We start from the raw sequence: 19303 nt of genomic DNA, 5'->3' as shown, positions 1-19303 counted from the left end.
CCATAGCCCATGGATCAATGGGTAATTTTGACTTTCAAGTCTTATTATTTAAGAAATACCTTTCATAAGGCTACAGCTGCTATAGATAGTGATTCCTCTGATGGATCTGGGCAAAGATAACTGAAAACCTTCTAAAAAGGATTCACCATTCCAGATGCCATTAAGAACATTCATGATTCAAAATATGATGAACAAGAGTTTGGAAGAAGTTCATCCCAACCCTCATGGATGACTTTGAAAGACTCAAACTTCATTAAAGGAAATGGTAAGAAAACTAGAATTAGAAGTGGAACCTGGAGGTGGCTGAATTGCTGCCTTTTTTTTTTCCCCCTTTCTTTCCAATGCATCAGAAAAAACACTGGCTAATGGTTCAGCTAGATCAATAAGGTTAATCTGATGGGGAAAAAAGTTATGTTATCAGCTGTTATTGCTTCTACCTTATGATAAAAATTTAATGGATAAGGAGTTCCTTCTTATGGATGAGCAAAGAAAATGTTTTTTTTGAGATGGAATATGCCCAGTGAAGATGCTGTGAAGGTTGCTGAAATGACAACAAAGGATTTAAAATATTACATTAATTTAGTTGATAAAGCAATGGCAGGGTTCCAGAGGATTTCAATTTCGAAAGAGGTTCAATTGCGGATAAAATGCTACCAGTGTCACATGCTACAGAGAAATCATTCACGAAGGAGTCAATTGATGTAGCAAACTTCACTGTGGTCTTATTTTAGGAAATTGCCACAGTCACCCCAACTTTTAGCAATTACCACTGTGATCAGTCAGCAGCTCTCAACATTGGGACAAGACCCTCTATCAGCAACAAGATTATGACTGGCTGATAATGGTTAGCATTCTTTAGCAACAAAGTGCTTTTATTTATTATTATTTTTAAAGATTTATTTATTTATCTTAGAGAAAGAGAGAGAGAGAGAGGGAGAGAAAGAGCATGGGGAGGGGCAGAGGGAGAGAAAAACTTTAGCAGACTCCTCGCTAAGCTCAGCCTGATGCAGGGCTTGATCTGATGACCCTGAGATCATGACCTGAGCTGAAACCAAGAGTTGGATGCTTAACCAACTGTGCCACCCAGAGGCCCTAGCAAGGATGTACTTTTAAATTAAGGGATGAACATTTTTTTTAAAGAAAATAATGCTGGGACACCCAGATGGCTCAGCGGTTTAGCGCCACCTTCAGCCCAGGGAATGATCCTGGAGTCCGGGGATTGAGTCCCACGTCAGGCTCCCTGCATGGAGCCTGCTTCTCCCTCTGCCTGTGTCTCTGCCTCTTTCTGTGTCTCTCATGAGTAAATAAATAAAATCTTAAAGAAAAAATTATGGCATTGCACACTTAAGAGACTATAGTATAAACAACTTCTATATGCACTGAGAAACCAAAAAAACTCATTTGATTTGCTTTTAGATATTCACTTTATTGTGGTGGTCTCGAAATGATTTGTAGTATCTCCAAAGTATGCCTGTAGTTAACTTGAAAACTATTTCAGTAAAGATCTAAACTAGAAAAATGGATTAACTCTTTTGAAGCTGAAATATTCCATCAGTATATGTAATCTTTTTATTTTTCATGATTTTTAAAAAAATATTTCATTTATTTATTCATGAGACACACACACACACACACACAGAGAGAGAGAGAGAGAGAGAGAGAGAGAGAGAGAAAGAGGCAGAGACACAGGCAGAGGGAGAAAAGCAGGCTCCATGCAAGAAGCCTGATGTGAGACTTGATCCCGGGTCTCTGATCAGGCCCTGGGCTGAAGGTGGCGCTAAACCGCTGAGCCACCTGGGCTGCCCCTTAATCTACTTTTTTAAAAGCAGATTAGGAAAAAGGCATAGGGTTAAAAATGATGCACTGTTTATATCTGTTCAGACCTCTCTGAGTGCATACACATATTTGGATAGGTACATGTAATTTTCCGTGAATAGTGTGACATGGTATCTAGGTTAGGGTCCTGGTGGGAAACACATGGCACACTCAGGAGTACTATGCTTGAAGATAGCTTTGTGAAGAGGTCATAAACAAAGCTTTGGGAAGCTTTAAAGAAAACCACAAGGGATGGTAACTAATGAGTATAGGAAGCTATTACCACCTCTAGACCTGAAGGGGCAAAGAGAGACAGTAGTAACTGGAACTTGAGAAGCTGTGGCTATACAGGATCTGAGACTTTTGCTCAGTGCAAGGTGTGGCCTTCAGGAGAAGAGGACAGAAATCCCAAAATATGGCTCAGCAGAGAAGGAAAATAAATATCCTGACTTTTCTCTTCTCCTTGCATTCGATCTCCTGTTAATGCTTTCCAAAGACCAAATCCAATTAGAAGCTATTGAGAAGGGAGGGCAATTGATGCAGTCTATAGAAGTTGGACTCCCAGAGAAGGGGGAAAACAAAGAATGCCCAGCTCTCATACAGAGCTTTCAATAACAATGACTACACATACATGAAGTCCTAGCTTTGCATGGTTCAGATATACACAGCTTTTAGTTACTACTGTTCCGTTAAATTACACGTCTTTGAACAACATGGTTCAAATTCCAGTTATCATGGCATATTAACAATGAGTAATTGCATAAAATACAAACTTCACTGTTAGCTTTCCAGTCTACAAATCACTCTGCAAATAATAGATGTTCATCATATTTGTAACCAATCATGTCACTTCTTTCAAAGCTTGCCAGTGGTTACTGCATATGTTGTTCAGGTCATACAGACAGCAAAGTGTATAGTTGTGTTCCTCCTTGTCCCCATTAATGAACCCATGTGACTTTTTAGAAAGGCAGGTAATTCAAAGAGGGAACTGGAACTGGCCAAAAAAGATGAAAGTAATGCAAATAAAAACAGAAAAGAATATTTTAACAGTCTAAATATTTCCAGATATGTCAATTATATCTCAATAAAGCTGGAAGAATTAAAAATCCCTTCCCCCTTAAAAAACACCTTCCAGAGCTTGCAGGAGCTTGTCTGCTGAAAAATAAGTTTTATATGACTCATATATAGTAATATACTATATAGAAACATTTACTTCAAAGGAAAAAAAAATTAGAAGTCCTGAACTCATGTTTCAGCCTGAGTTAACAAAGTTTTATTTCATAAAGTGCTCTTAGCTATAAGTTACAAAGAAAAAAGAAATCCAAAGTACATGAAGTTATGCAATCCAAGAGATAGTCCAAGGCAAAAGCCTCAAAACAAATTTGACTCTATCCCAGAACTCATGCAATAGCCAGAGAGAACTTCCTATGGAGCCTGCTATTCTCAGTCACTGTAAAAGCCAACTGGCCAACAATTCAGTATGAAAACTACTGGTCTAGGAGGTACCATTTACTCATTATTCATATCTTATTTTCTTCTTTCACATTATAATCATCCTCCTCAAGATGGTCCATGGTGAGAGGGCACCTGGGTGGCTCAGTCCATTAAGCATCTGCCTTTGGCTCAGGTCATGATCCTGGGGTCCTGGGATCGAGCCCTGCATCGGGCTCCCTGCTCAGTGGGGAGTCTGCTTCTCCCTACTCCTACTCTCTCAAATAAATAAGTAAATCTAAAAAAAAAAAAAAAAAAAAGGTCCATGGGGTTTACATGTGATAACTCTTTTTATGTCAAGAACAAAACCAAAATAAAATCAGGCAAAAATAATTTTGTAGGATAGTATGATAAAGCATTTATTGGAAGCATAAATGATGGCATAATTCTCACCAAAGAATATATGAACAAAAATGGGCACAAATGAGGTAAGAACTAATTAGAAATTTTAGAAATGAAAAATAGTCACTAAAAACATGCAATAAATGGGGCTAATTTTAGATTAAGCATATTTGAAGAGTAATTAAATAAATTAGAAGACCATGTTGAAAGCCTCAGTAAGAACACAGAACACAAAGATGAAAAATATGAGAAAAGTTAGAGACCCAACAGAAGAGTTAGAGGCCCAAATTTAGCAAATTGGAGTTAAAAAAAAATGGAGCAAATGGTAAGAAGCAATATTAAAGATACACTTGCTGAGAATTTTTCATACTGAAAAACAGATGTGGGTCTTTGACAAAAAGCATATTCATTACTGAGCAAGATGAATAACTGTCAAACAGATGACAAATTGGTAGAATATCAAAGATAAAGAGGCAACTTAAAAGCTGCCAAGGAAAGAGGACAGATTATCTACAAAGGAAAAACAACTATACTGACAGTAAACTGTTCATAAACAGCAAGAGAATTTTAAAAAATTTCATTTATTTATTCATGAGAGACACAGAGAGAGAGGCAGAGACATATGCAGAGGGAGAAGCAGGCTCCCTGTGGGGAGCCTGATGAGGCACTTGATCCCAGGACGCTGGGAGCCAAAAGCAGATGGCTCAACCACTGAGCCATTCAGGCACCCTGACAGCAGAGAATTTAATGGTGCTAAGGGAAAGATAACTGCCAACCTGGAATTTTATACTGAGTCCAACTATCATTCAAGAGGACAGGACACATTAATGTTTATAATCATTAATCAACAGGCTCTAACTTAAAGAAATACTAAAGGGGGAACTACAGTGAGAAAAATGAACACAGATGAAATGTACAGATAAAAAATGTCACAAAAGTTGATAAAAAAAGTCAGTATATCAACTAGACTATAAGAAAGAAAACTGAAACTTAGTCTTAGCAAACTAGGGGAAAAAACCTTAAAGAAAGCATAAGGAAGGAAAATGATATAAGAGCAGAAATTAAAAAACAAACAAGAAAACATAAAGAGGATCAATAGGATCAAAAGCTAAATATTAGGTGAAGAGATTTAAAGGAAATACATAAATGTTTAATAAGATCTTAAGGATTAATGAAAGAGAAAAAAAAGGTACAAGAAGATGAGGTTAAAACTTTTTAAAATCCTAAGAGAATACTGTGAATCTTATCTTATTAAATATAAAACTTTCTAAATCAAACAAACCTTTTTTTTTTTTAAAGATCACATTTATTATTTAGAGAGAAAGAGAGCATGAGTCTGTGTGTCAGCAGGGAGGCGGCTTGAGGGAGAGGAAAGGAGAATATCAAGCAGACTTCTCAATGAGCGCAGAGCCTGACTGGGCCTCCATCTCACAACCCATGTGAGAGTTCCTCCCCACAGGAAGCCTGACATCATGACCTAAGCTGAAATCAAGAGTCAGATGCTTAACTGACTAAGCCACCCAGGTGCCCCTCAACAAACCTTTTCAAAAATCAGAGGCTAGGACACCTGGGTGGCTCAGTGGTTGAGCATCTGTCTTCAGCTCAGGGGGTGATCCTGGAGTCCCGGATTGAGTCCCATATTGGGATCCTTGTGAGGAGCCAGCTTCTCCTGTCTCTGCCTCTCTGTGTCTCTCATGAATAAATAAATAAATATAAAAAAAAATCAGAGGATGTTATCTCATAGATATTCAAACTGGAAAAAATATATAAAAAAGAAAACAATGGCTATAAACAGAGACAGAAAATCCGTAAGTATAAAATTAGTAACTATAAGTGGACTGTAAAAGTTAAGAATGTATATTATAGTCTCTAGAGCAATCACTAAAAGACGATACAAAGAAGTTCAATTAAAATACCAATAGGAAAAAAATTCCAATAGGAAAATGAAATACTAAAAAATATTTAGATTCATTAAAAAAAGACAAGAAAAGAAAAATAGAGGAACAAAAAACAGAAGAGGCAAGTAGGAAACATTAAAGGTAGATACAAACCTAACCATGTAAATAACTACATTAAGTCTTTTGGGATAAACTTCCCAATTAAACTGTAGAGATTGGGGACGCCTGGGTAGCTCAGTGGTTGAGTGTCTGCCTTCAGCTCAGGTCATGATCCTGGGGTCCTGGGATTGAGTCCTGCGTCAGGCTCCCCACAGGAAGCCTGTTTCTCGCTCTGCCTGTGTCTCTGCCTCTCATGAATAAATAAATAAAATCTTAGAAAAAAAAGGAAGACTCAAACTTAATGTGCCAATTCTCCTCAAATTGATTTATAGAATCAATACAATCCAAGTCAAAATCTTAGCAAACATTTTTGAAAATACATTGATACAATGATATAAAAATTTAAATGAGAAGTCACAGGACTTAGAATAATCCTGGAAAGAGGAACAGGACTGTAAGATTTATACCCTGATTCAAGATTTACTTAAAGCTGCAAAAATCCAGACATTGTAGTACGGGTGCAAAGAAAAGACAATATAAATCAATGGAATAGAAGAGAGAGTTTAGAAATAGATCCATATATATAGGATCAACTCTTTTCTACAAAGGTGCTAAGATAATTCAACAGGGAAAGAACCTTGACCCCTACAAATACCATTAACAAAGATTAACTCAAAATGGATCATAGACCTAAATGTAAGAGCTCAAATTACTAAAATTATAGAAGAAAACATACGAGAAAACACTTGTGACACTTGATGAAGCAGAGATTTATTAAACAGATCACAAGCACAAGCATAAAATTAAAAGCTTGTGCTCTTTAAAAGGCAGTTAAAGAAAAAAAAAAGGCAAGCCACAGACTAGAAGAAACTAGCTGCCAAAAATACACTGTCAGAGAGTTCATATTCAGAATATATAGAGCTCTTACAACTGAAGAAGACAATCAACTCAATAAAAGAAATGGGCAAAAGATAGGAAGACACTTCCACAAAGATACAGATATGGCCAATAAGCACATGAAAAGATGCTTAACATTATCTGTCAGGAGGGAAATGCAAATTAGAGCCACAATGAGATACAACCATACAATCACTGCAACAGCTAAAAGGAAAAAAAACCTGACATTTCTAAGTTTGGCGATAATGTGGAACAGCTTCAATTTTTAGTCCCTGCTGGTGGAAATACAAAATGGCACAGCTACTTTGGCAAACAGTATGGCAGTATCTTACAAAGTTAAACATACACTTCTCGTATTAGAAATTTCACTCCTAAGTATCTACCTAATACAAATGAAAACATGTCAGACTCCTGGGTGGCTCAGCAGTTGAGCATGTCTTTGGCTCAGGGCACGATCCCAGCGTTCTGGGATGGAGTCCCACATAAGGCTCCCTGATTCTCCCTCTGTCTATGTCTCTCTGCCTCTCTCTCTGTCTCTCATGAATAAATAAAATAAAATAAAAAAAAAAAAAAAGAAAACATGTCTACACAAAGACATTCAATGTTCATAGAGGCACTATTACAGATTAAAATCTGGACACTACTCATATGTCCCATCAACTGAATGGGTAAGTAAATTATGGCATATCTATTCTATGGAATACTACTCATCAATAAAAAAGTATACTAGTGTATCTGGGTGGCTTGGTCAGTTGAGCATTTGACTCTTGATTTGGCTCAGGTCATGATTTGAGTTGTGAAACTAAGCCCCATGCTGGGCTTCACACTGGGTGTGGAGCCTGCTTGAGATTCTCCTTCTACCTCTGTTCCTCCTCCCCTGCTACAAAAAGGAAATACACTATTAATACGTATACACAACATGGATGAATCTCAGAAACATAATGCTTAGAGAAAGGAATGAAGCATGAAAGACTATTATATTGTTCCATTTATATGAAACGCTAGAAAAGGCAAAACTATAATGAAAGTAGATCTTTAGTTGCTAGAGGTGGAGACTGACTAGGAACTTGCTGGGGCAATGAAAATGTTCTGCAGTTTGATTATGCTGCAGGTTACTTCACTGTACAAAATCACCAAAATTAATCAAAATGATACACTTCAGTGAATTTTTGTTATAGGTATTAGAAAGTTGAATTCAGTAGTACATACAAAGTATTATGTAGTGTTCAAGGAATATCTGTTCCAGAAAATTATCAGGATTTTCTATTACTGTAATCTACCATATTCAAAACTAAAAGAAAAAAAATTGCAGCGAATAGGGAAAAAGTATTTGACAAATTCAACATTCATAACAAAGACTTAACAAAAGGCATCTATTAAAAACCTACAGAAAATATCACACTTAGTCTTGAGACTTTACATGTATTTAAATTAAATAAAAACAGGAAAAGCATGGCCTCATGCTTTTATTCAACATTCTACTTGAGGACTCAACCTAATGCAATAAGTAAATGATACAAGAGTTAGACAGGTAGAGCTAAAACTCCTTTCCTTAACTGCCAGACACTATTCTATGTGCCAGGCACTGTTCTAAGGGTTTCACTTTTTAAACCCTACAATAGTCCCATGAAATAGGATTACGCAGATGAGGAAAGTTGAGGATAAGCAAGTTACCCAAGGTTATACAGATAGTGAATAGCAAAATCAGGATGCGAATCCAGTCAGTATAGACACAGAATACACAACTTACTCCTGTGCTATCCTTACCATTAATCTACTTTGAAGATACACTCAGTACGAAGTATACAACTAAGAGTTCAGGTATGTTGCTGCACACACAAAACCCCCCATAAAAAGTGGTAACTGATAGTGTTCTTATGCCTTAGTAACAAACAACTTAAAAATCTAATAGGAAAAAAGATCCCATTCCCTATAGAAAAAAAGTAGTAAGATACTCTAGCATAAAGTAAAAATTAAAAAACTTTGAAGGAAAATAAAGAGTACCAATGTATTTTACAATTAAAGAAAAAATACGAGAAATGAAGGGATAGACAATGTTCAGTCACTGGAAGACTAAAGAGAAGAAAATTCCAAGTCTTTCAAATTGTTCTATAGATTTATGGCAATTGCAATCAAAATCCCAGAATATATATATCAAATAAATCTGCAAAACAATACTAGACATGTTTGGAATACTTCATAATACAAAAATTAAATAAAAAATGTCATATCATTTTAAGACTTTACAGACTTTATTTTGAAAGAAACTGATTCTATGAATTTGAGAATAGCTTTAGGCTATTTTAGGGCCTGGGAGTTAATACAGAAAAAGATGGTTAATAGTCCATTTATTCTTGGGGTAGCTTAAACTTATTCAATAGTTTTGGAGTGCCTACTCTACTCAGGATAGTCTAGTAGAATATGAAGGAGATATTCTAAAAATTGAGTCTCTACTTTCTCAGAGGCTTATAATCTAGATTGTGAAACATTACTTTTCATCAGAAGTAGTGGGTAGATGTTTATGGGCCAGGAGTAACGTCCTACCTTTCTGACTTCATTATTTTCTGCATTATTTTTTCTTTTCCTGTAGAAAAATATCCATTTTATTTCTGTCCATTACATGTTTTTCACTGTAAAATTAACATTAGCATCAACATAGTTAATACTCTAGTGGGAAAGTATTCCTAATTGTAATTCGTACACAAAAGTTTCTTTTTGGTAGGGAAAATGATAGTGCATTTCAATGAAATTTCACTAAATATTAGTACCAGTTAAAAATGAAACAAAATTCTGCAGTATTTTAAAATCTATGTGAAATAAACTATTAAGTAACCCAAGCTTTCAGTTTTAGGAATTCTACCCTCTTATATCCATCTGAACTTATATCCTGATATATGTTATCAATATATCAGCTTTCATTTATTTTTAGGCATTTACATGAACTAAAGTACTTTTTCTTTTTCCAAATTATAAATGTCAAAACCAGTTACAAAATCAGACTGCCATGAAGTTACACAAAGACAACGATGACTAGCTTTAAAATTTTATTGAAATTCAAGTTAGAATTTAACAATTTAATATAGCATTATATTGGGTATCTTCTAACCAGTATTCTCGCCTGCTTTACAGGATTTCAGGGCACAACTTTAAAGAATTGATACTTTCTGCCTAATTTTCCATGAGATGCCAATTATACAACCATTAAAATCTTAGATGCTTCCCTAAAATTACCCTTATTTCAATGTTAGAATTTAAAAAAATAAGCTCAAATATTGAAAATTTAAGACATTAATATTGTAGCCACTATAATATAGAAAAAAAACCTTACACAATCTGTTTAAAATTAACATTTACTGTAGTAATGCAGTATGAATTTTTAACATAACCACATGAATTTTTCATTAAAATGTTCAACCATTTCCTACTGAAGCATGTCCAAAGTTATAAAAATCTTCTGTTTTAAAGTGACCTATATTGCATTAATCCAAAGTAACTGTGGCACTTGAGATAAGACATTTATTCCATTGTATATTTTAAGTAGCTAAGAGATAGCCTGATCAATAGCAGGTTACTGGAAAGAATAAAAAAAAGCAAGGCTTCTTTAAGGAGTGAGTCGTTTAGGATCCCGGGGGAACATTGACGTCTGACGAACATTGTGCAATCCCAAAAAAAGCATCGTCACTCGTTCTAACCCTGGGGAAAAAAAATAATTAACTCCTTTTCTGAAAACCTTTCAGGGTCTTACTTATTGAAACTACTATCACAGTATCATTCAACAAAATACTATTATTTTGGGTTTATTTCAAATGGACTGATTTGGAGTGCCTAAGTGGCTTAGTGGTTTAAGCATCTAATTCTTGATTTCTGCTCAGCTCATGATCTCAGGGTTTAGAATTGAACCCCATGTGGCTCTGTACTGGACATGGAGCCTATTTAGGATTCTCTCTCACTCTTCCTTTGCTCCCTCACCCTGTGCCCCCATGCACACTTTTGCTCTAAAATAAATAAATATTGGGTATGATTCAGAAATGGAAAAACAGAAATGATGCTGGTTGTGGGAAGGATTAAATGAGATATCCTTAAATTGTCTGGATTCTGTGAACTACAAAAATCGTGTAAATGTCCAAAACTTATAATTTAAACAAACACAAAAAACCCATTTTATAAACCCATTTTATATTTGGGGCATCTGGGTGGCTCAGCTGGTTAAGCATGCAACTTCTTGATGTCGGTTCAGGTCATGATCTCGGGGTTGTGAGATAAGACCCCCATACTGGGCTCAGGCACTGGGCATGGGCCTGCTTAATATTCTCTATTTCTCTCCCTCCCCTTGAGCTCTCTTAAAAAAATATATATATATATATTTATATAGGTGTATAAATATAAAAAATATATATATTTTTTTTTTTTTTTTTTTTTAAATTTTTTTTTTTTTTTTTTAATTTATTTATGATAGTCATACAGAGAGAGAGAGAGGCAGAGACACAGGCAGAGGGAGAAGCAGGCTCCATGCACCGGGAGCCTGACGTGGGATTCGATCCCGGGTCTCCAGGATCGCGCCCTGGCCCAAAGGCAGGCGCCAAACCGCTGCGCCACCCAGGGATCCCAAAAATATATATATTTATATAGGTGTATATATATATGTATTTTCAAATGGGGCCAAAATCTTTTTTTTGGGGGGGGGGTGTCCAAAATCTTAATAGTCCAGGCCATCACTATAAGATGAGAGCCATAAACTTGTTCAAGGAAGTTTATTAATGGAAATACCAAAAATTTACTGTAATTCAATAGATACGTAACATGGTAGTTCAATAGGTACGTAACATGGTAGTTCCTAGTATAAAATACTCTAGGATACGTTATTGTAAATGTTTTGAGTACAGAAGAGACTCATTTTGACATTTACTTAAATATTGTATTACTGGCAAGAATTAAGACCAAGTACCACTTAGGAAACAGAGCAGAACTAGTAAATGAAACTGTGGGTGTACAATTTATTTTCCCAAAGTTGTATAAGACATGTATTACAAAAAAAGGCAAGGTCAAAGAGTATTTTCATTTAGCAGTAACTTTTAATTAATGTTTTGTTTTTTAAAGATTTTATTTATTTATTCATGAGAAACAGAGAGAGAGAGAGGGGAAGAGACACAGGCAGAGGGAGAAGCAGGCTCCATGCAGGAAGGATTGTGGGACTCCAGGATCACGCCCTATGCTGAAGGCAGACACCCAACTGCTGAGCCACCCAGGCGTTCAAGGAATTAACGCCTTTTTTAAATTTTGTTTATTTATTCATGGGAGACACACACACACACAGAGGCAGAGACATAGACAGAGGGAGAAGCAGGCTCCAGGCAGGGAGCCTGATGTGGGACTCGATCCTGAGACCCCAGGATCAGGCCCTGGGCTGAAGGTGGCGCTAAACCACTGAACCACCCGGGGCTGCCCTAACGCTTTTTTTTTTTTTTAAAGAGTTTATTTATTTATTTGAGAGACAGCAAGCACGAGCATGAGCAGGGTGGAGTAGAGGGAGAGGGAGAAGCATCCCAGACCCTGGAATCATGACCTGAGACAAAGACAGATGCTTAAATGATGAGTCACCCAGATGCCTGAGAATTAACATTTTTAAGAAAAGATTTTATTTATTTATTTGAGAGAGAGAGAGCGAGCACAGGCAGAAGGGAGAAAAGGGGAGAGGGAGAAGGTTCCCCATTGAGTTGGAAGCCCAATGTGGGACTTGATCCCAGCACTCTGGGATCATGGCCTAAGCCACCAAGGTGCCTCCCAAATTAACATTTTTATTGTTATACCTTACAAAAAAAAAAAAAAACTACAGATATTTGAACCTCGTATTATAGTAATCTAATATTAATCTTAAAATAAAAACACCATATCCCAGGACGCCTGGGTGGCTCAACAGTTAAGCATCTGCCTTTGGCTCAAGACATGATCCTGGAGGCCTGGGATTCAGTCCCACATCGGGCTCCCTGCATGGAGCCTGCTTCTCCCTCTGCCTGTGTCTCTGCCTCTCTCTCTATGCCTCTCATGAAAAAAAAAACAAAAAAAAAATGAGTGGTATTTGGTAATCATTCAAATGTCCTTCACAAGTATGATTAAAATTTACATTGTCAATCAGTCACGAAAATTTGGAAAATACAAATGCACATTACTGAATACTTTAAGAGAAAATAGCTGTCAATCTCCCACTAAAAATTAAACTATATTTCCAATGTAGCACTGTTTGTAATACAAAAAAAAGGCTGGTATCAATCTACATGTCCATCAGTTAAGAAGGTGGTAACAAGATTATGGTGTACCCTTTCAATGGATTGATTCTATGTAGTGTTAAAAAGACTGAAAAAGTCTTTAAGAATTGATAAGGAACAGAGCGGCCCAGGTGGCTCAGCGGTTTAGTGCTGCCTTCAGCTCAGGGCCTGGTCCTGGAGATGCGGGATTGAGTCTCATGTCAGGCTCCCTGCATGGAGCCTGTTTCTCCCTCTGTGTGTTTCTCTGCCTCTCTCTCTGTGTCTTTCATGAATAAATAAAACAAATCTTTAAAAAAACTTGATAAGTTACAAAATATAGTGAGAAATGCAAGGAATTGAATAATTTATACAGTATGCTACAATTTGTGTAAAAATATTTTTAAAAGTGTATTTTTACATATGCAAAGATTATCTTTGCAAAAGTAAAAAGAAAAAACTAGAAACAATAGGGAGATGAATTCACATTCTTCTATACTTTCCAAAAAAATTTTAAAGTATAGTACCTATTCACCAACCCCCTCCAAAAAACAATAAACAAAAATTTTAACAAATCTATACATTCAGAATTCAGAGTCTTTGATACGGACATCCAAAATTGAGCTAAACATTTACTCTTCTTATTTATTTTTTTAAGTGATCTGTACACCCAATGATAGGGCTCAAACTCACAACCCTGAGGTCAAGAGCTGCATGCTCCACTGACTAAGCCAGCCAGTCACCCCTTACCCTTTTTAAATCAGAGTGGTATCTTACATGTATTTTAGAAGTGGTCCGAAAAGTCAATGAAATGTTATATTACAAAAAAATTTGGGAGCAATCTGAGCTAACTTGTGGGAGAGCTTTAATTTGGGGTGGTCCAAATGAACTCATGGATGCATAAAGGAGGATACTCAATTTATAAGAAATTTTGCTTCTAAACTCTTCAGAGAATAACAATGGCTAGAAATTATAGTATTTTAGAACATACAAATTACCTGTTTGTTTTGTTCCTTGGAAATCAAATATTCATTCAGTTGCAATTCATTCATTCAGTTGCAAATGAATGAATTATTCATTGAATTATAACAAATTATAAAATTTGTTAACAAATTATAAATTTGTTATAAAATTATAAAATTTGTTATAATTCAAATTTGTACTATATTTAGCACGTATGGGCTTATTTGTAAGCAATCACAATAAACAAAATTTAGTTTTTGGATCCAATGCTGAAGAGATTTAGCTAGAAGTGAATGAACACTTTGCCAAATGAAATCTGGGTTGGAAATACATTGTCATAATATTAAAATAATATTACCAATGCCTCCGCCGGCATGAGGAGGGGCTCCAAAGCGGAAGGAATCAATGTATGCCTTAATTTTCTCCAAATCTAGAAAAAAAACAGAAAAAAACTCAAAAACCAAATGTAACTTATCATCTTATTTAGTGACTTTTAGCAATTATTGTTCAGTAAAGATTAAAACAAATGATGATGTTTCTGAGAAGTCTTTAAAAGGTTTAAAATGTGTTGCTTTCACAATATACATTACTCTCCCACATATCTTTAAGTTGTTTACCAATTCCATGATGTAAGGCTCGCTCTGTTAGCAGCTGAGGATCATGTATTCTTTGAGCTCCTGATAGTATTTCTTCTCCTCTCATGAACATATCGTAAGAGTTGGACTGTTTCTTCAGGGAAAAACAAACACACAGAAAAGACCACTTTTCAACTGACTGTCATTCCACTTCCATTACTCATGAGAAAAAAAAGCTCTTGCACGAAGAGCAAGTCCATTTTCCCCTCTATTAATGATGCAATCTGCTCCAATGAGCACAATTTGTTTCTCTAACACAAGATTAAACTAGTGAGAGCTGTATAATAACTTCTTCCTTCCCTCTATCAGATTTTATGATCCCCCTCTCCTACACTTTTGGATAACAGATCAGAGCACCATAATCTGGCTTGTAAGATGTAGTGCTGATTCTCATTTCATCATCAGAAATGTTTTTAAGTGTGATATGATTTGGGGTCATTTTTAGAACTTCAAATTATCAACAACTGTTTGTCTTTTTAATCAAAAAATTTTTTTTATTTTAAAAAAAGTAAATAGAACATCAATTTACCATAGTTTAACTTATTCCTGTATCAGGTTTTAACTTACTTTCCCTATCTTTTGATAAACCAATAGTTTTCAAAGTATGAGTCCTAGATCATTAGCCTCAGTAATACAAATTATCAAGATCCCCTAAGACCAACTAATCAGAAGGTCTGCTGATGGGGCCCAATTATCTGTCTTTTAAAATGCCCCCCTAGTGATTCTGATGCACACTGAGGTTTGGGAACCACTACAATGGAAAAACAGTAAAAGGCCACAAAACACAAATTAGATGAACTCTCAAGACAGAATGCTGTTTCTTAGTTCAAAGTCAATGGTAATATGATATGTTAAAGTCTGCAAGTCTAATGATACTACTTATTATTTATATGGCATTTCTTCCTCATAAATCTTCAAAAAATTATACTTGAAAATGATTTTTAATGTAGGTTTTGGGACTAATTTTCTAGAATACTTATATTTCACAGTATCATTTTGACCTGAATTGACAGAATCTAGTAGTAATACATATAATGATGGCCCATTAAAACTGCAAATTCCTGATAAAAACCATTATTCCCAGTATACAATTTAACATAGTCACAATAAGATTTTTCCTTCTTCCCCAAAACAAATTACTTAAAATAAAATTACTTACAGGATTTCTTGGGTCAGGCATGGTATAGAAAGGTCTTACAGCCAATGGATATTTATCAAGAATATAAAAGTCTGTATCATACTATAAAAAAAACATAAAAAATTTAACAGAAGTAAAAAAGGTTAACATTTTGATAATTAACTGTCCTTTAAAAAATGTTCTGTCTTTCAAAATTACTGTAATTATACTATATATGCAATAAGTATTCTACTTCTTTCAAGTGTCATCTGTATCCTATAGTATTTTGCCATCACGTTATAAATTCCTCCAATACTTAAATTGTAGGAGCTACTATTTATTTACTATTTCAAATATTTGTTTTCTTTTTTTTTTGACACGTAATCTCTTTCCCAATGAAAATTATGCTACAATACAATTCTTTGAATTTCATTTCTTTCCTCTGCTAATCTAGTTCATTTATTCTTTCAGATGCAATTTATTAACTTTTTGTTAAATTATCCCAAATCTCTTTGGGTTTTACAAAAACTACATTAAATCTATAAATTACTTTAGGGAAACCTGACATCTTTTACAATATTCATCTTCAAAAAAAACCTTATTTTACCAGCAATTTAAATTTTTGTGCAGACATCTAAAAGAAATTTGGTAGTTTTCTTCATATGAAAAGTATAAGTGAAATAAGTAACATTAACATGAAATTATGACATTTTTGTTACAAAGAATAGTTACTTCATAACCTAAATTTAGTTAAAAAGAAACCAACCACATTTCAACTGTTTTTACATTAAACATTTTTACTAAAACTCAAGTGTAGAGGAAGGTCAAGAGCAGACAAACTGGAATCTACTCTGCTGAAATAGCATTTTATTTTTTTTTAAGATTTTATTTATTCATGAGAGACACACAGAGAGAGGCAGAGACACAGGCAGAGGGAGAAGCAGCTCCATGCAGGAAGCCCAATGTGGGACTCGATCCCGTGTCTCCAGATCACACCCTGGGCTGAAGGCTGCGCTAAACCGCTGAGCCACCCAGGCTGCCCTGAACAGCATTTGAAAGGTATACATTCAACACTGCAGTTTCAGAAATAGGTGAGCTCTCCAATCAGTTTTGAGTGCAACCAGTAGGAGGAGCTCAAGGACTGTTTTCATTTATACACAATTCTAATTTCTTGAAAGACTACATTAAGTTCAGCTTTTATCTCTGGAGTTTTAGAAAATGAGATAGGAAAGCAGCTTTCACAAAAGAGGCAAAAAAGAAACTCATTTGCCTTCAAGTACCATGAGTCATCAGGGGTAGCAGGGAAGGCCATTTCTAAATAATTTTAAGTCATCTTGAGGTTGTTTCTGGTTAATCTGACAGTCTAATACAGATATCACTTTTAGAGGTACCTCAGTACAACCTAGTACAAAAATCAGACACTGAACTAATCAAACTGACTGAGCAAAGCCTGTCTGAATATTTTTTATTATGGGATCTTACCGTTCTGGAAGACTGTTTACCCTGCAACTGTTCTTTAGTACCAGAATATGTTTCAGATTTAGAAAAAGAAATCTACCATGTACAAGAGTCCTACCTTTTCCTTTACCAAGCGACCCAACAGTTTTTCATTTGGTGTACTGAAAAACAAAAACAACCCCCCCCCCAGGAAATCAGGTGTTTGAATATCAAGTAGCAACTTAAAGAGTTTTAAGTTAATAAGGCCCCTCTCCCACTTGAAGTTCTCAAAGGATAAAAAAATTGGTCAAAATACATAGTTGTCTATCCTGCTCCTTTTTTTTTTTTTAAAGATTTTTATTTATTTATTCATGAGAGACACAGAAAGAGAGAGACAGAGACATAGGCAGAAGGAGAAGCAGGCTCCATGCAGGGAGCCCGAGGTGGGACTCGATCCTGGGACTCCAGGATCACGCCCTGAGCCAAAGGCAGATGCTCAACCGCTGAGCCACGCAGGCATCCCTATCCTGCTCCTTTTTAAAAAGAAGTATAATGACAACACTTAGTAGGTGCTGCTCAAAAATATTTAAATAAAATAAACAGATATAACAATTTATAGATTCAGAAATAACATGGATGAAATAATATCCTACAATTATATATAATAAAAGTTTACTATAGCAACATAGGCTATTCTTGCCATCTTAAGTGGCTCCACTTCAAGATGGTCTCCCATTTTGTTACTTTATCACCAAAAGTTTATAAAACAAAAATCAACATTTTCAAGTTTTTAAAAAAAATTTTTAAAAAAGATTTATTCATCAGAGACATAGGCAGAGGGAGAAGCAGGCTCATCTCGGATTCCAGGATCATGCCCTGAGCTGAAGGCAGATCCTCAACTGCTGAGCCACTCAGGAATTCCAAGTCTTTAAAATTTAATAGTGTTACTATAGCTAAGAGGCTATTACTTAACTTCCATCCTAGGTAAGAACAACTGCCAAAATACTTAAAGTATTGCTCAGCTTAAAATAATTAAAGAATTTATAGTTTGCCTTAAAAATGTAATTTAGCAATGAAGGAGATGCTTAAAACCATAAATGTATATTCCTGTCAAACAAAAATAAAGGGTTTTGAGCAAAATATGCTTTTAAAAAGCCCTAAAAAAAGACAACTGTCCTTTTATTCCTTTATCCATACCAATTATTATTTTTTTATCCATATCTATTATTGTAAGGGCTTAAATATTTTAAGAACCCTTGAGAAAAATGTAAGTATGGTAGATAGTATTTATTAAACTACATAATTTATTCAAAATTATAAGTTACATGACCTGAATTTAGATAACATAATACTATGCTACCAAATAAAGAACAGATATTTTTATGACTTTTGGAGATATTAATTTTGTGCCCTAATCCTGTGTGGGGATGGATTAAAACTGCTGTCTACTCTAACGCCACTGATTTAGAAAGAGAGTAACATATCAGATGATAAAATCACAGGCGTATGTCCCTATATATTCTTTAAAGTGTTACAAACATGAGGGTGGTGTAGGGTCAAAAAATGGTGTGTATAAACAAAACTCCTGAAGCTCGGGCAGACCATATTAAACATAATGTTTTATTTCAGATCATACATTAAACAAAACATATTATACACCAAAGGTAATAAAACTGAAGTTTATCAGCTAGGTGGAAAAAAAATCATTTGTTAATATACTCATTCTTTTGTATCTTAAACCTAATTACTAAAGTTTAAAAAATCACAAAGTCAAACCTCAGATCTTCTTCATCTCCCATTTCGATTCCAGCTTCCCTAAGCATAGCCAATGCTTCACAATACTCAAGTCTTAATGTTGGTTCCAAAAATTTGAATGGCTCACACGGGAATTGTTTATTCACTGTCTGAATTTCAGTTTGAAACCTATTTGTACAATGATAGAATTAATAAAAAATGTGTCATGTTCTCTCCACAAGAGGTCACTGTGACAATATATAAACATAATTTTTAAGAAAAATTTTATTAATACAAGTGAAATAAAGAGCATATAGCTTTATTCTTCTACAACTTGATACATATATATTTTTTTTAAACAAGGAAACATTTTTAACATTTCACAGGGGTCACTGTATGTGCGACAATGAAGAAAGGGCAATCTGAGTAGGTTCAGGGGTGGTAGCAGCTCCATGGTCAGCCAAGTGCCTTCTCTAGCTGAACCACTCAGCCTTAGACTCTCCTAACTATCTGGGGAACCATTCCCTAACGGCTGGCTGATATGGACCCAAAGAGTCTACTCTACATGTTATAAGTTCTATCTGTTCCACTGATAATGATTTTGAAATTCAGAGGTAACTCAGAAGGAAATAGTTT

The 19303-nt window shown here is 35.2% G+C and overlaps 1 protein-coding gene and 1 non-coding gene across 2 annotated transcripts in view; both read right to left on the bottom strand.

The window, feature by feature from the left end:
* Positions 1 to 337: 337 nt before the first annotated feature.
* On the bottom strand, positions 338 to 431 carry LOC129504069 (small nucleolar SNORD12/SNORD106). Its single transcript, XR_008663303.1, has one exon. It is a non-coding gene; the product is annotated as a small nucleolar SNORD12/SNORD106 (small nucleolar RNA).
* A 9138-nt stretch (positions 432 to 9569) lies between these two features.
* Positions 9570 to 19303, bottom strand: part of DARS1 (aspartyl-tRNA synthetase 1) — a 60331-nt gene continuing 50597 nt past the window's right edge. The window contains exons 12-17 of the mRNA XM_055316068.1: positions 18710 to 18856; positions 17073 to 17115; positions 15539 to 15619; positions 14362 to 14473; positions 14103 to 14174; positions 9570 to 10235 (exon numbers count right to left, since the gene is read on the bottom strand). Coding sequence (XP_055172043.1) covers positions 10144 to 10235; positions 14103 to 14174; positions 14362 to 14473; positions 15539 to 15619; positions 17073 to 17115; positions 18710 to 18856 — 547 coding nt within the window. The 3' untranslated portion in view covers positions 9570 to 10143. The remainder of the gene's footprint in view (positions 10236 to 14102; positions 14175 to 14361; positions 14474 to 15538; positions 15620 to 17072; positions 17116 to 18709; positions 18857 to 19303) is intronic.

The sequence above is a fragment of the Nyctereutes procyonoides genome, unplaced genomic scaffold (genome assembly GCF_905146905.1).
Source record: "Nyctereutes procyonoides isolate TBG_1078 unplaced genomic scaffold, NYPRO_anot_genome, whole genome shotgun sequence".
NCBI lineage: Eukaryota > Metazoa > Chordata > Mammalia > Carnivora > Canidae > Nyctereutes > Nyctereutes procyonoides.
The sequence above is the reverse complement of the archived record's forward strand: the minus strand, read 5'-3'. Positions and strand labels throughout refer to the sequence as shown.